The sequence below is a fragment of the Loxodonta africana genome, chromosome X, assembly GCF_030014295.1.
Source record: "Loxodonta africana isolate mLoxAfr1 chromosome X, mLoxAfr1.hap2, whole genome shotgun sequence".
Lineage (NCBI taxonomy): Eukaryota > Metazoa > Chordata > Mammalia > Proboscidea > Elephantidae > Loxodonta > Loxodonta africana.
Genome location: NC_087369.1, coordinates 140,293,428 through 140,311,521, shown reverse-complemented (window position 1 = coordinate 140,311,521; position 18,094 = coordinate 140,293,428). Strand labels below are relative to the sequence as shown.

General features: G+C 38.6%; 1 protein-coding gene across 6 annotated transcripts in view; it reads right to left on the bottom strand.

Moving 5' to 3' along the window:
• Positions 1-286: 286 nt before the first annotated feature.
• IL13RA1 (interleukin 13 receptor subunit alpha 1) overlaps positions 287-18,094 on the bottom strand; it is a 67,831-nt gene continuing 50,023 nt past the window's right edge. For 3 of the 6 annotated variants that reach the window (XM_064278713.1, XM_064278714.1, XM_064278711.1), the window contains 3 exons: positions 17,922-18,006; positions 16,507-16,606; positions 287-2,823 (listed from right to left, as the gene is read on the bottom strand). In XM_064278713.1, coding sequence (XP_064134783.1) covers positions 2,807-2,823; positions 16,507-16,606; positions 17,922-18,006 — 202 coding nt within the window. In that variant the 3' untranslated portion in view covers positions 287-2,806. Of the gene's footprint in view, positions 12,283-16,506; positions 16,607-17,921; positions 18,007-18,094 lie in introns of all 6 variants that reach the window. The other 3 variants (XM_064278715.1, XM_023553872.2, XM_064278712.1) reach the window with 2 other exon arrangements.

Below are 18,094 nucleotides of genomic sequence, written 5' to 3'. Positions count from 1 at the left end.
AGAAAGGACCAGCTCTCCACTTCCCTTAATTATTATAACCCCAATTTATCAAATACTTATGTCTCTTTAGGTGCTTTCTGCAAAGGCTGTACTACTATTAAACCAAGTGCAGGCTCTTACAGAAAACACAGAACAGCAGGGAAGTTTACAATAAATAATTCCGTACAAGATAAAATAGCTGCCTTTGGAATTTTTTTGCATTTATGCTTTCAACTCGTTTTCTCTGCCACCTACTCCACACAACACAATGCTTTGCCCAAAATAAGACCAAAGAAAAACACTTGGGTGACATACAAAAAAACATTTCATATTTATTTTACTGAAGCTTTCATATAAAGAGTTAAACAAAATGATCCCTAATTGAAGACGTTACCAAAAAGGTTCTTAACATTGTTTCACGTATCCCTTCAGTGCCCAGATGAAGAAAAACTTATCTGAGTGAAAGAATATGAATGACAATCTGTATAATGGGTTTACTTAGGTATGTGGGAAAAAAATCTATATAGGTTAGACATAAAATAGTAAATGAACCTACTAGTTTCCTACTGGTGATGGGAATCCTGCTGATGTGTTGATGTTTCCAAGTACTCCCAATGCTTGGGGGTCACTTTGCAGCAATTATAAAATAGCCATAGGGACTCCCGTAATTCACCCTCCCCCATTCCCTCAGCTATTTCACTGCTATAAGAGGATGGAACCAAAATACAATTTCCCCATTCCCAGGCTTTATGACAGTCAGCATCTGTAGTTCCCTAGGTAATCAGAATTTCAAAGCATCCCCACCCCTCTACTGCCACCTACATAGGATAACACTAAAAATGGCTTTGGGTAAGGCATTTAGGTGTTTTGTCTTCCAGAAAAATAAAAAAACCTGGCTAGGAAAGAATCTCATCCCTACAGAGGAAAACCAATTACTCCTTCTAGACAACAAAAGAGCAGAGTGGAACATCCACTGTGTCTGTCTCCCAGCCTCAGTCTGACCTCAAATATAAAAGCACAGGAAGGAAATAACTTTACATCTACCACTGGCACATACCCCAATTTCCTCAGAAAAGCCAGGGCACAGAGCTCCTCCATTGTGGTGGAAGCATGTGGCCACTTGTGCCCAAACCTGTGAGGAGCAGGGATCTCTCATTTTCCCTCCTCAAAGGGCAGGAATTGCAAGTAGCATCATCTTATAAATACAAATGGGTAAACATTTCAAGAGCTTGTGATATAAAGTGCTCAAGCTCCTACTAGTAACCTGAGTTTGTGTGTGTGAAGAGAGAAACACTGGGTGGGTGGGGAAACCTCTCACTTCCCATAAAGACTTCTTTAAATTTAGAGGAATTAGGTGGAGGAGAGGAAATATATATAGTAATGTTGCAGGGATGGGTGAGCATGGAACCCTAACATATACAAAAAAGGAGTACAAACTTTGGCACCTAGGATGGCTGACTATTAACACAAAACAGGAAACCTACTAATAACCATTTGTGGCAGTAAAGGAAGAGGGGAATCAATCCCAGGGCCCATCCTGAAAGAGAAAAAGGCAGAACCATTCTTTTTTTCTCCAGCAAACAGCAAAGTTCTAAGTGAAGATAATATCTCATTTCTGTTTAGAAACCATGTAAAGAAACATTAAGTGCTGAAAGCCCTCAAACAAATGTGGATTCACACAGAAGTTACAAAATATGCAAGAGTTAGTCATTGTTTCTCAGTCTACTCACACTTTACCTAAGATGGAAGTTACTCCGCCCCTCTAGGTGTTCTGAGCAGATTTATATCTAAATTTCCAAAGAAAGGTGAAGGGTAGGCTACAATGAGGGGGAATGAGGGAGAATGCAAAAGGGGAAATCAGTGGGGGAGTTGGAAGGTCTTAAAAATGACTGGTGGAGGTAAAGAAGGGGGTAGGCACTAAGGACTCCCAACTAGATTTTAAGGGGGTTCTGGCCTAAAATCTGGGGGTCTAGCACTAACCAGGGACATAGTAAATTCTTGATTTGAGTAGCTGAGGTGAAGAAAAACAATATATCATTAGAGACTGCCTAGTTCAATGCCTATACCCAATGGGTCATTCTGCCTCCACTGCTCTGAGAAGTCTGCAATGGCTTTGAAAGGTCTTGGTAAAGAGGCTCCTCTGCTTTTCCTGTGCCTGTCATCATCGTGGCCAACACTAATTTCTGGGGCTGTGGAAGCAGGAGAAAATGCTGCTGAAGGGGATGATAATTCTGGACTGTTAAGAAATCTAATGGCCACAAACATTACTCAATGGGATCTCAAGTAACAGGTCTTATCAATATTGTTTCCAACATGTTCTCTGTGACTCAAGTTTGGCGTTAGCATTTGCCACCTAAAATAAGTTCCCCAAACAAATAAAACTTGTTGGTGCTGTCTGACCACAAAGAATACAAAGCAGGTATAGATCCCTCAGGAAGTTGTCACAACTCTTGATAATAACCCTACTGCCATCATCACTTTTCAATTTTTCCCCTGGTTTGAAGCCTTTGCAAAGGATGTCTGTCTGCTTTTATAATTCAGTGAGGATGACTCCACTCTCTTCTCCAAAGGGTCTATTATTTTTAGTTTTTTTGGTGCACAATTCAATACGAAGACCTGTGGCTCTTATGAGCTGCCTGTTTTTAAATGGTCCGGTGGTTTCAGTTTCCATTTAGCAAGTTCCCAGATAACAAATGGAGAATGGATGAATCTTCACAAGGTCACATTGAAGGTAAAAATAAATTATCCCCATTACGGAGAGCCTCACTTCAGGTTTTCTATCAGCACTACAGAGTCAGTTTCTTCTTTGGTTTGCTTTTCATAGATGTCATACTTCTTCCAGTGCTAGAAGAAAGGAAAAAAAAAAAAACGCACATACAGTGACTTCTTAAACAGTATTTTTTCCCTGAGTACTCACAACCAATGCTTATTTTTTGCCTATGTGCATGGAACCATGAGTGTACGTTTTCCTGCCCCCCCCCTTTTTTTTAAACCTAAGAATCTTCATCCGTTTGAACAGTTAATGAAACCAAACAATCAGGAATTAATACTAAAGGGGAAAAAAGCACGGGAGTATTATATGAGGTTAAATGACTGTCTCAAGAGATAAACAAATTTGGACCTTTCTAAAATTAGAAACAAAATCTTTTGAAGAAGGAAAAAAAGGGTGACATGCTTTTCTTATTTCAACTGTTTCACTCGGACGTTAATTCTTGCCTTTATTTTCTTTACACTGCACATTTAATTGGGGTAGTTGGTTACACAACTGCATACATTTGCCAAAACTCTTTGAACTGTACACTTTTAAAGGGTGAATTTTATTTTATGTAAATTATACCTCAGTAATCCTGATTTTTTTAAGGTAAAATGCACAGATTTCTAATATAAAACAATACAGAAAAATTACATAGCCTTGGAATAATGGCTTAGTTCTTCAACAACTAGCACTGAAACAACTGGCTAAGCATTTGAAAAACAAAGGTAAACCCTACCTCACAGCCTACACAAATTCTTGATGGATTAAAGACCTAACTGCAAAAAAAAAAAAAAATCAAATACATGCTAGAAAAATATACAGAGGAACAATTATAAAAATCTGAGGTAGAAAAGGGCTTTCTACACCTAAAAAATAAAGATTTGACTGCATAAAAAAAGAAAAAAATTTGTACATCATTAATTACCCCGACTACAACACAAAGGCAAACATATATAACAAGCTGAAGGGTAAATATGTGATATATAAAGAGCTCTTACAAGTTACCAAGAAAAATATGAATATTGCAGGGAAAATGGACAATGAACAAGAATTTAACAAAAAAATTAATTCAAGCCAATAAATGTATGAAAAAATATAAAACTTGATATGTTAAATCAAAATACAACGTCTTTTTCTTATCTATCAAATTGGCAAGAATTAGAAAAAACAGATAACACTATGTGGGCAAAAGTATGGTAAAATAACCATTCCTACATACTGCTGGTAGATATATAAACTGGTATAAAACCTGGTTGTAATCCATGCTCCTTGTGAAAAATTTAAGTGTATATATTCTAACCCCACATTTCCTTAATACAAAGGAAATCATACTCTGTATATGTAACTTGGGTTTTTTATTTAATAGCGTATGTTATATATTTTTACACATTAGTAAAAACAGATTTACCTCAATTTCTTTAATCTCTGCATATTCCATTGCATGAATGTACCATTTTTTAACTAGTATTCTTTTGTTGCTATTTTTGTTAGCTGCCATCAAGTCAGCCCCAGACTCATGGCAACCAGATGTTTTATAGAGTAGAAATGCTCCATAGGGTTTTCTTGGCTATAATCTTTACGGGAGCAGATTGTCAGGCCTGTACCTCTACAGAGCCCCTGGGTGGATTTGAACCACCAACCTTTAGGTTAACAGTTGACTGCAAACTGCTTTTGCCCCCCAGGCTCCTTACCAGTATCCTTAATGGATATTTAACTTATACAATCTTTCTTGATGACAATTTGTCGATATTAATCAGAGTTTAAAATGTATACACTTTCCTTTGATCCAGCAATCTTTCTTGTAACATGTTATCCCAAGAAGGTAATTAAATTTGTACACAAGCACTTAGCTGTGAAATGATGTCTATAATAATGAATGTTTTAAAAATCACCTAAATATTCAACAATAGGCACTTGGTTAAGTACATTATGACACATTCACACAATGGAATATTATTTAGCCATTAAAAAAAAGTATATTATAGGATTGTTGTTGTTAGGTGCTGTCAAGTCGATATGGCCTCCGAGTGACCCCAGTGACAGAGCAAAACTGCCCCACAGGGTTTCCTAGGCTGTAATCTTTACGAGAGCACTGGAGGGTTCGAACTGCTGACCTTTTGGTTAGCAGCCGAGCACTTAACCATTGCACCACCAGGGTCCCTATATTATAGGAGAGGGGTCAGCAAACATTTTCTGTAAATGGCCAGATAATAAATATTTTCAACTTTGAGGCACATACGGTCTCTGTCCCAACAACTCAACTCTGCTGTTGCAGCATGAAAGCAGCCATAGAAAATACATAAGTGAACGGGTGTGGTTGTGTTCCAATAAAACTTTGTGGACACTGAAATTTGATTTCCATATAATTTTCATGAGCCATGAAATAGTATTTTTCTTTTGATTTTTTTCAACTATCCAAAAATATAAAAACCATTCTTAGCTCAGAGCCTGTACAAAAACAAATGGTGGGCAAGATTTGGTCCACAGGATACATAGTTTGCAGATTCCCTATTATAAGAGAGAAATTCTGGAAGGAAGGTGTGGTAGCAGCATAGCTTTTGAATCTCCCCAGATGCCGCCTTAACAAAAAAATTAGTAAGAAAAGCAAGAAGGGCAAGTAGGAAGGCAAAACCACAATCGACAGACATAATCTATGTCAAAACCAGATGAAAAAGATTCCCCCATGAGCCCCAACATATGCGTGGGTGAGGACAAACCACAGATAGTTACGATACCAACATGGTATCCGCTGTGGAAAAATATGTAGAGGGAATCAACAGGGCATCTGATAGACCTGAGAACTCTCAAATAACTCATTCAAACCTCAGCAAGCTAATTTATGAACAACAACTGAAAGTAGGAAGGGCTTGCACCTTCAAATAGTGATTGAGTGAAGAAGAGGTGCATGATACAGTCTGGGAGCAGTCTAGGCCCCATGAACTCTCAAAACTAATCATCTAAAGCTCCCTTCCAGATCAAAGCCTTGCTCAGAGGAGAAACCAATGGGAATAGACACTAAATTGAGCAGGACAGGGATAAGAGAGACAAAAAAAGAAAAGTCCAGATAAAAGTAGAGGTACAGGGCCAGGAGATTTCAATAAGTAATTTACCAGACTTTTGAACAATTCTCAAAAACAACAGAATGTGGAATTCTCTAGCCATAAAATTAGCAGAGAAAAAACTATCCTAAATCAAGTCTCCTTCTAAAAGTCCCGGGAGACTAATTTTATGTAAAAATGAGCAACAGAATAATATTTTTACAGAATAAAAACATGCCAGAAAGTCTCCTAAAAGTCCCGGGAGATTAATTTTATGTAAAAATGAGCAACAGAATAATATTTTTACAGAATAAAAACATGCCAGAAAGATAGGTCCACAAAAAATAGATGAACACTATAATCTAATACTTTAAAACACATTAAGAAGTTACATGATACAAAAAAAAAATTACATGATATGGAAGAATATCATAAATCAGAATCAGAACAACTCAGAAATGAGATGATAAAACTAAAAAAAGAATTAGAAATACAAGAAAATAATCATTTCAGAAATGAAATCTAAGCTAGAAAGACACAAGTGTAAATAAACACAACAGATAATACCTTAAAAGAAATAGAAGACAAAAGGAAGAGGTTCTTAATCAAAGAGGAATGAAGATGGATGAAAATGATTCAAAAGGATGTGACAAATATAGAAGGCAGGCAAAGAAAGCAAGGGATCAGAATAACTAAAGTCTGTAAGTCAAGAAAATTTTTACCGGAAAAAAAAAAACCTTAGGATTTGAAACTATATACTGAAAAGACACAAATATCTCAGAAAAATCAACCCAGAATGACCAACACCAAGCTAAATTCTTGTAAAATTATTGGACTTTAAGAAAAAAAAAGTGTTTCATACAAAAAAGAAAATTACTACATTATCAGCAGACCTTGAAAACAACATCTTATGCCAGGAAAAAAAAATGGACATATTTAATTTAAGATACTCTGGGTGACACAAGTGGTTTTTAATTGGTTTGAACACACCCAGCAGCTTCTCTGATGAAAATGTCTTGTGATCTGCTTCCATAAAGATTACAGCCAAGAAAACCCTATGGAGCAGTTCTACTCTGTAACACATGGGGTTGCCATGAGTTGGGGACCGACCTAGCGGCAGCTAACAACTACAACAAACAAGAAAGTGTGAACCACGGATCTTACATCTAGCCAAAATGACTTTCAATTATAAATGCAGCAAACTCCATCAACATGTAAATAATTCAGGAAATGCTGGTCCATTGAGTCCTTCCTGAGGAATCTCCTAGAGCTTCAGACGACCAAAATGACTGGAGGGACACTGACATAAAGACTGGTAGTAAGTATTACTATACATCCAAACATAGAAGCAACACTAAATGAAGGCTATAAAGGCGGAGATAATATTGTATATAATGGCTACATATGCTGACAATACAGATACTACACAACTTAAAAAAGGGGGAGAGAATAGGGAGAACATACTGAAAAAAATTTGCTCTTTTCAGTAATCAGTAAAAATTATCTTATAATTTAACTAAAGTTCAGAAGTTCCTTCAGTTCTATTTCTTTCTCATCAGTTCATTTTTTCTCATCAAATATGATCATTTTATTAAAACATATTGCATAATATGACTGGTTAAAAGTATGGCCTGGAGAATCCGGATGGCTGGGTTCAGATTCCAGCTCTCCTACTTGTGAACTTTGGATCTTAGCTCTGTTATGTACTAGCAGTGTCACATCGAGCAAGTTTACACATGATCCCTTGGTGTCTCACCTTCTCCATCGGTATACATGGAGATAATAGGTCCTCACCTCTGCATGGCGCTTAGAAAAGTATCTGGTATATAGTAAAGGTTCAATGAGAATGAGCTCTTAGTATTGCTGTTACTATTCCATTTATCAGAAACCCTACTGGCATAGTGGTTAAGTGCTACAGCTGCTAACCAAAAGGTTGGCAGTTCGAATCCACCAGACGCTCCCTGAAAACATTATGGGGCAGTTCTACTCTGTCCTATATGGTCGCTATAAGTCGGAATCGACTCAACGGCACTGGGTTTTATTCCATTTATCGGTAACGGCATTTATTTCTCTCTGTTGTTCACATAACATTAAATATGGTTATGTCTAATGACAGGACTAAGAGTGATTTTATTTTCTCTGGATTATATGTATTTCTAACTTTTCCACTTAAAAATTTTCTTGAAATATTTGCATGCATTTAAAAGAAAAATATTTTATTTTGAAAAACGAACCCTGAAAATTCCACTTTCACTGGTTTCTGGTCATTAGACCTCCTGCTGAGCTGTGCTGGACAGGAAACAAGTAATCTGTTTCAATGAGGTGAACACTGCAGCATAATTTTCAAAGAATATATTAATCTTTTCAATTGCCCTTTTCAATTCCTAAAGCGTGGATTACTCTTTCATTTCCGCCCTTTATCAGTACCAAGCTCTTCTTCTGGGTGCTGCTTCTATGAACAAAGCCATGCAAGGTACAAGGAATAAATGCAAAGGCTCTAAACCTATTATCCAATTTTGTAAATGACGTGCCAGTCTAATTTTAAAATCACTTGTAGAAAAAAAAATAAATCCACCAAACTGCCACTCCATAATTTGATCCTTATACAACCAATTTTTTTTGCTCTATTTATTTAATTGTGCTTTAAGTGAAAGTTTACAAATCAAGTCAGTCTCTTACACAAAAACCCACATACACCTTGCTACACACTCCCAATTACTCTCCCCTAATGAGACAGCCCGCTCTCTCCCTCCACTCTCTCTTTTCCTGTCCATTTCGCCAGCTTCTAACCCCCTCCACCCTCTCACCTCCCCTCCAGGTAGGAGATGCCAACATAGTCTCAAGTGTCCACCTGATTCAAGAAGCTCACTCCTCACCAGCATCCCTCTCTAAACCATTGTCCAGTCCAATCCATGTCCGAAGAGTTGGGTTTGGAAATGGTTCCTGTCCTGGGCCAACAGAAGGTCTGGGGGCCATGACCACTGGGGTCCTTCTAGTCTCAGTCAGACCATTAAGTCTGGTCTTATGAGAATTTGGGGTCTGCATCCCACTGCTCTCCTACTCCCTCAGGGGTTCTCTGTTGTGTTCCCTGTCAGGGCAGTCATAGGTTGTAGCCAGGCACCATCTAGTTCTTCCGGTCTCAGGATGAAGTAATTGCTGGTTCATGTGGCCCTTTCTGTCTCTTGGGCTCATAATCGCCTTGTGTCCTTGGTGTTCTTCATTCTCCTTTGATCCAAGTGGGTTGAGACCAATTGATGCATCTTAGATGGCTGCTCGCTAGCGTTTAAGACCCCAGACGCCACTCTTCAAAGTGGGATGCAGAATGTTTTCTTAATAGATTTTATTATGCCAATTGACTTAGATGTCCCCTGAAACCATGGTCCCCAGACCCCTGCCCCTGCTATGCTGGCCTTCGAAGCATTCAGTTTATTCAGGAAACTTCTTTGCTTTTGGTTTAGTCCAATTGTGCTGACCTCCCCTGTATTGTGCGCTGTCTTTCCCTTCACCTAAAATAGTTCTTATCTACTATCTAATTAGTGAATGTCCCTCTCCCACTGCCCCTCCCTCCCCCCTCTTGTAACCACGAAAGAATGTTTTCTTCTCAGTTTAAACTATTTCTCAAGTTCTTATAACAGTGGTCTTATACAATATTTGTCCTTTTGCAACTGACTAATTTCACTCAGCATAATGCCTTCCAGGTTCCTCCATGACATGACCAATTTTTAAAACAAGGCAATCAACAATAGAATACTGGCTTCTAGATGAAAAACATCAATAATGAGGACAAATCAGCACTCCTGAGACTAACATAACTGGTTTTCAGTTGTTAGTCATCTAATCCTAGAAAACCAGCTTTTTACATAGGCTTTTATATTTTAAAGAAATAAACAAATGCAGTAGTGTAGTGGAACAACAAGTCGCAAGATTTGGTTAAGATATTTTCCACAGTAAATTTTCCATAGAAATGAATGGGAGTTTAATGTACCTAAGCACCATGCAAGAATACTGAAGCTTTTATATACAAGTCAACTAATTTCATGTCCTAGTTCATGTCAGATCAATATTCAAAAGAGGAAGTTATACAATATGAATTGTAGATCCTCATGTCTTAAAATCATAACAGCTTAAAAAAAGAAAAAGTGGAGTGTGGCATAGAGGGGAATAATTTGGTACCCTTTCAGGTGGCTATGAATCCAACTCCTCGCTTTAAAAAGATATAATTTAAAGGAAAGAAACACGTATCCTGCTTTCCTAGCAGGAACTGAATTTCAGAATGTCCAGAGTCCAGTTGATGATGGGAAGTAGTGCTTTACAGAAAAATGCCAGCTTATCAATGTAGATGAAATGAGAAAAACTATCATTTCACAACCCCTAAAGAAATCATTGATTCCGGCGAGGATATCAACTAGTATAAAATGAATTAGCTGAAGAGCTGATGGGAGTGCTAACATAACACCACACAGATTATCTTCAGGTGGCAAGAGGGAAAACAAGTGAAGATGGTACAGGGGGCACGCTGTTATCACCCTAAATACGGGATCAATCTTAGCAACCCTAACAGTGTGACAACTAAATAGGTGTTTCCTGATAATAGGGATGACTGGAAAAATTTGAATATGGACTGAGTATGAGATCAAATTCACGAATTAATTCATTTTTAAAGAACAGTAATGATAATTTAGGAAAACATTCTTCATTTTTAAAGACACATGTTGCTTATAAACAGACTCAAAAATAACTAAAAATATACAAACAGCAGAAGATAAACTAGATGACTGGGACTTCCTAAAAATTAAACACTTACATGCATCAAAAGACTTTACCAGAAGACTAAAAATAGAACTTACAGACCGGGAACAAACCTTTGGCAATGACATATCTGAGAAGGGACTAATTTCTAAAATTTATAGACAACTTCAACATCTCAACAACAAAAAGACAATCCAATTAAAAAGTGGGCAAAGGACATGAACAGACACTTCACCAAAGAAGACATTCAAGCGGCCAACAGACACATGAAGAGATGCTTGTGATCATTAGCCATTAGATGCAACCCCGAACAACAACAAAGATATCATCGTGCCCTGGCAAAAATGTCAATGATTAAAAAAAAACAGAAAAACAACAAATGCTGATGAGGGTGTGGGGAGACTGGAACACTTATACACTGCTGGTGGGGATGTCAAATGGTACAACCACTTTGGAAATCGATTTGGCGCTTCCTTAAAAAGCTAGAAATAGAACTACAATCCCACTCCCTGGAATATATCCTAGAGAAATAAAAGCCTTTACATGAACAGATATATGCACACTCATGCTCATTGCAGCATTGTTCACAATAGCAAAAAGATGGAAACAACCTAAGTGCCCATCAATGGATGAATGGATAAACAAACTATGGTACATACACACGATGGAATACTACACAACGTCAAAGTATAACAAATCCACAAAACATCTCACAACATGGGTGAATCTGGAGGGCATTATGCTGAATGAAATAAGTCAATCACAAAAGGACAAATATTCTGTGAGGCCACTATCATAAAAGGTAAAGAAAAGGTTTATGCACAGAAAGAAACATTCTTTGATGGTTACCAGGGATGGGAAGGGAAAGGCAGGAAAATCACTAGCCAGATAGTAGACACGTATTAACTTTGGTGAAGGGAAAGCAATACACAATAAGGGGGATGTAAGCACAACATGACCAAAGCAAAGGAAGACAATGGGAGGAACACAAGAGTAAAAGGAAACAATGGTAAATACTGTTACATACACAAACCTGTAATAACAAACAATAATTTACAAATGGATACACAGGTAGATATGTAAGTTGAACAGGTGTGGGATGGCATATGGGAGTACATAGGCAAGCATATATAGGCTTGGCAGAGGATATTTCTACATACGTATTTGTATGTACTACAAATATATCCATGTATACAGTAGAGTCCACAGGGGGCAAAGTTATGAAAACGTCTTAGTCATAACCAAACACCTTGAGGTACTGGGTCATTGGCCTTGAGGGCTTAGGACCATAGTCTCAGGGGACATCTAGGTCAATTGGCACAACATAGTTTATAAAGACAATATTCTATATCCTGCTTTGCTGAGTAACATCTGGGGTCTTAAAAGCTTCGAGTGGCCATCTAAAATACAACTATTGGTCTCTTCCCATCTGGAGCAAATAAGAGGGGAAGAAAATCAAAGACTCAAGGAAACAATTAGTCTAAAGGACTAATGGACCACATGAACCACTGCCTCCATTTGCCAGAGACCAGAAGAACTAGATGGTACCCAGCTACCACTACTGACCACTCTGACTGAGATCACAACAGAAGGTCCTGGACAGGGTGGGAGAAAAATGTAGAACAAAATTCAAATTCATAAAAATGACCAGACTTACTGGTCTGACAGAGACTGGTGGAACTCCCGAGACTATGGCTAGACATCCTTCAAACCTGGAACAGAAGCCACTCCTGGAGATCACCTTTCAACCAAACAATAGGCCTATAAAGGGAACAATAACGCCAGTGAGGAACATGTTCCTCATAACAATCAACCATATGAGACCAAAAGGGCAGCATGTGCCCCAAAACAAAGTTCAGAAGGCAGGAAGGGGCAGGAAAGATGGGCAAATGGAAACGGGGAACCCAGGGAGGAAGGGGGTAGAGTGCTGTCACATTGAGGGGATTGCAACTAATGTCACAAAACAAAATGTGTATCAAATTGTTAAATGGAAAACTAATCTGCTCTGTAAACTTTCATTCAAACTACAAATGTTCAGAAAAAAAAAAAGATACATGTTGTTGTTGTTGTTAGGTACCATCAAGTTGGTTTTGACTCATAGCGACCCTATATACAACAGAATGAAACACTGCCTCGTCCTGTGCCATCTTCACAGTCATTGCTAAAGACACATACTGAAGTAAAAAAGAAAAAATCAGCAGGATTTGGAAGTCAACTCCAAGTTAAAAAGCTGCTTTCCAATCAGGAATGCAAAGCTGTGACCCAAAACCAAACCAAACCCATTGCCATCGAGTTGATTCCGACTCATAGTGACCCTATAGGACAGAGTAGAACCATACCACAGAGTTTCCAAAGAGCGCCTGGTGGATTCAAACTGCTGACCTCTTCGTTAGTAGCCGTAGCACTTAACCACTACGCCACCAGGGTTTCCAAAACTGTAACAGTATTGGAAATATAACTGGTTTCTAAGGAGCAGGGAAGAACAGATCAATTTCATGGTTGAAAAGAGAAATACAGATGTAGAGGAGAGGCAGTTCCCTCTCCACCCTCCTCTCACCACCAGATATGGCCAGGAGCCCAATTAGTCACAAAGAAAAGTAACCAGCAAAGCGAATGGAAGAAATGCTGTTGGCCAAAACGTTTCTACAGTGATTAACAGAACATCATCAAAACACTAGAAACTTTAATGAAAGCTATACTGAAGATTTTATTTGGGGCCACACCTAAGTAAAAATTTTAAGAACCATTATTGATGGCGTAGTGTGGAAGAAAAGAGTGTTTAGAAAGGGCATGGGTTATTTCCTTGGATTAAGAGTCAATAACTTTGGGCTAGAATGTGTTCTGGTTCAGATTCTGCAATGAACTCTGTGTGACAGTCCTTGACAAACTTCTCGATGTCTCCAAATGTCCCTATCTCTAAAGGGAGGGAGTTGGACTAGAATCTACAGTTTTGGAAATTTATTACTACAGGGAACTACTTAAACATATAAACATCTGTCTCATTAGATGGTGTCTAGGTCCATATTCATTCTATAATTCAATGATTCTAGAAGTAAAAGGCTAAGTCTTTCTGCTGCATTTTGTGAGGATTGCTACCATGTTAAAAAAAAAAGTGGATTATTCATTTGGTTAAAAAGCAGGCATGAAAATTTGCTCTGACCCTTTTCCCTGTCTGGCATTTTTATTACACTTTTAAAGCACTGAATCTGTTTAATGGTCTATAACCACCACAAACAAAAACACCGTAAGCTTTTAGTGGTCCATCTTGTCAGTATATGCGCCTCACTAAATTATAGAATTATCTGACTCATCAGGACAAAAACAACATATTATCCTCTACATAGCAAATTGAAAAAAGTGGCTTTTCCATTTCTGAGAAAGATAATTGATCTGATTTTGCTATCAATGTTACCATCATTCACTCAATCACCCAGACCTGAAACCTTGGAATTATTTTTTACCCTCCACCCTTCATCACACACACAGAATTACCAAGTCCTAACGATTTTCCTTTAATAATGTCTCTTTTATCAATCTCCTCCGCTACCACGTAAGTTCAAGTCCCTATTAGCTCTCAGATGTGGATGACTGTAATGTTCTTTGTTCCCTTAATGACTGACACAGGGATTTTTTTTATTACTATTATAAAAGTAATACATGCTTATTATAGGCAATTTAGAAAATTCAGAAAGGTAGAAAGAAAATAATATCAATTACCCACAATCCTTCTGCCTGAGATGATCATTTTGACCCATTTCCTTTCAATCATTATTCTATGTATATATTAGTATATTTTTTATAAAAATTAGGATAGCAATATATGAACATATTTATGATTTTTTTTTTACTCTTATGAGTATTTTGTTATGACATTAAATGCTTGGAGAACTAAGCTTTTAATTTTTTTTTTTTTTAACTAATACTCCATTGTTGATGTTCCATTGGTTTGTAATTGTTTATGTTAGAAATAAATGCTTCACTGTCCGTCTTCGTACCATTGTTGGAATACTTCCTTAAACTAGATTCCTAAAAGCATAACGGGATCAAAGATTGTCACATCAAAGATTGTTACCTTTTGCCGAGTTGCCCTCCTGCAAAAAATGGCATGGGCGCAGCATCATCTGACCTCCTCTAATTTCACAAGAGGGAAGGAGAATCAAGATCAACAGCCCAAGACTGATTCCGATGAGGCAGAGGTCAGACATGCCTCTTCTCTCCGCCATCTTTATCAATTCTCTCTCTCTCTCTGGGATGGCTCTTTTTAAGCCTATCAGATGGCAAAACTGACCAATCCCCTCCGTGGGCCACAATTACCTTATTCACACAGTCCTACCCAATCACTTGGGTGGGAGTTACAAGACCATGGGGAGAAAGGGCTCACAAAAGTTATCCATCACATGGCACCTCCAGAAAGGATATATACCATTTTATAGTCCCACCAGGAAGTGTATAAAATGTGCCAGTTCCCCCATCTCCTTGTTAACACTAGATAGTAGCACTTTTTAGATTTCTATTAGGCTGAAAATTTATATTTCCTCAATGCTCCAGTTCATATGTCTTACATATATTAGTGAGTCCAAACATGTTTTCACAGATATTGTGCATTAGTGCTATGGCATTTTAACTAGTTTACATTCTGCTAAGAGGGGTAGAAAACTCAAATGCCTTTCAAGAGCCTGGCATATTAGGTCAACATGTGAAACCACAATGTGTAATATAATTGGGAATCGTAGAACTTGTAACAAATTGGAGTGTGTGCTCTGCTTAAGACTCCAAACTGAAAAATTCTAAATGCACCACGCTGGCCAATCAAAATATCTCTGGGGCAAATTCAGGCCTACACTCCCCATTTGCTACCATGCTAGTGCCTTCCTGCTTTAATCCATTCCCTCCAGATTACTGTCAGAATAACATTTCTAATGACATACCATATAAGGTCATAATGTGACTCCAAATCTTTTTGTCACACTCCCCTATCCCAACCCTCTACTTTTTCTTTTTTTTGTACTTTAGATGAAGGTTTACAAAACAAACTAGTTCCTCATTTAACAATTAATATGCATATTGTTTTTGTGACACTGGTTGCCAACCCCACAACATGTCAACTTTCTCCCCTTCTGGTACTTGGGTTCCCCATTACCAGCTTTCCTGTCCCCTCCTGCCTTCTCATCTTTGCCCCTGAGCTGGTGCGCCCCTTTAGTCTCATTTTGCTTTATGGGCCTGTCTAAACTTTGGCTGAAGGGTGAACCTCAGGAGTGACTTCATTACTGTGCTATAAGGCTGTCCAGGGGCCATACTCTCAGGGTTTCTCCAGTCTTTGTCAGACCAGTAAGTCTGGTCTTTTTTAGGGGGGTCGGGGGTGGGGGGGCAGGGAGTTAGAATTTTGTTCTACATTTTCCTCCAGCTCTCCAGGACCCTCTATTGTGATCCCTGTCAGAGCAGTTAGTGGTGGTAGCCGGGCACCAACTCGTTGTGCTGGACTCAGTCTGGTGGAGGCTGTGGTAGTTGTGGTCCACTAGTCTTTTGGACTAATCTTTCCCTTGTGTCTTTAGTTTTCTTCAATCTCCCTTGCTCCCGACGGGGTGAGACAAGTGGAGTACCTTAGATGGTCACTCAAAGGCTTTGAAGACCCCGGATGCTACTCACCAAAGTAGAATGTAGAACATTTTCTTTATAAACTATGCTATGCCAATTGAGCTAGATCCCCACCTTCTACTTCTATCATACAGTACTTTTAGGAGACAGTGAAAGTCTTGAAGACAAGCATTCTATCTTACACAAGGCAATGCAGCACCGAGAAAAGCGGAGAGAGAGAACACTGGAATCAGACAATCCTGGTTCAAATCCTACCTTACCACCTGTGTGACCTCAGCTAAGTTATTTAACCTCACTGAGGCTCAATTTCCTCATCTGTAAAATCGGACTAACAGCACCTACTTCATAGAGTGGTTATCAGGATCCAATGAGGTAATATAAGCAAAGTACCTAATTCACTGCCTGGCACATAGTAGGCTTTCAAGAATTGGTTACAGTTGCTGTTAGAGTACTCGTACAACTCCCAACCTCCAGCATCTATCCACACGAGCTGGTGAAATGAAGAAATAGACAGGGATCATCCTAAGGAAAATAACTAACAGTGACTTTCAAAATGTGGTGCACAGACTGCCTTACCAAGATGGGAATCACTTGTGGGCTCCTGTTAGATATGCAGATTCCTGGGCCCCACCCCAGACCTGCTAAATCAAAATTACAGGTGATAGGACCCAGTAACCTCTATTTCTTATAAGAACTCCAGTTGACTGTGACTCAACTCAAGTTGAAGAACCACTGATTGCCATGCTCACCCCAGTAATGGTGTGTAATCTCCCCATCAGACACCTGGTTTCTGGGCCTACCTGCTTAGGGGTGCGCTATACCCCCAAGTCTAGCAGAGTTACCCACTGTCTGTGACAATCACTTGGTGAGAAAGTTATCCAGATGAATCTTCCTGTGATAGCACATCAGCCTCCCTGCCTCCCTTATTCCACCTATCATCATGGCCATTGTGAATTGCCCATTATCTCAAGAATTATTTGGGGATTAAAGATAAATTAAAATTATCATCAACAGTAATACTAATCACTGGCACTTATTAAAAGTGCCGGGCCCACTAAGTGGTTTTTATGTATTAAATTGATTTAATCTACATATTAACACTATGAGCAGGTGCTACCCTCTATTTTACAAATGGGAAAACTGAGGCACAGAAAGGTTAAGGAAGTTACCCAAGGCAAAAAAGATGGTACATGACAGAGCAGAGATTTGAATCCAGCAGTACAGTCCAGGCTGTACTACTTTCCTAAATTAACTACCCTGTGTCTTGTATCACTCATTTAAGATTTATACAGTGATACAGTGTTTTTATTCCCTTATTTAGATAAATGTATTTATCACAGTAACCTCAAATCCTTTTGTTGCCATAAGGTCTCAGGGTTCCTAGTCACAAATTCCGGCATAAGAGTCTGCATGACACAACTATTAAAAGTTGGGGTAGGTTTGCTCTACGTCCATGTCTCTGGAGTCCAGTTTTCCAGGGAAAAGCATGAATGAAATACATTTCAAGCGCTTATCCTATCTACATTCCCCCACATCAAATTTTAAAAATTATCTAAGAGTCGGAAGGCCTGCCTGTTGGGCTAGTTGCATAAAGGAGGCTCCTTCTCCCTGCATGTTTTGATAAAATATGTTCCCTGCCCCAGAGAATGGAGCCCAGTGATTTGAAATGGGTAAAATATTCTGGGGACTTCATAACCAGTGTGCTTGGCCTGAGAGACAGCATTTTAAACCAGCCCTTCTTTCATCTTTTAGATAAAACCTAGTTTAAAGTAACCAATTCCAAGTCCCATAGAGTTACTGCTTACCAGGGTATCATCATTCTGGTCTCCAAACATTTCTTTAAAAATCTTGCCAGGGTCAGGAATTGGAGGGAATATAATGATCTTCAGCCTTTAAGAAAACAGATACTTTGGGTCAAACCTTCTAGCCCACAGGAACATTCCACCTAAATACAGCATATTAAATGAAGGATTGAACA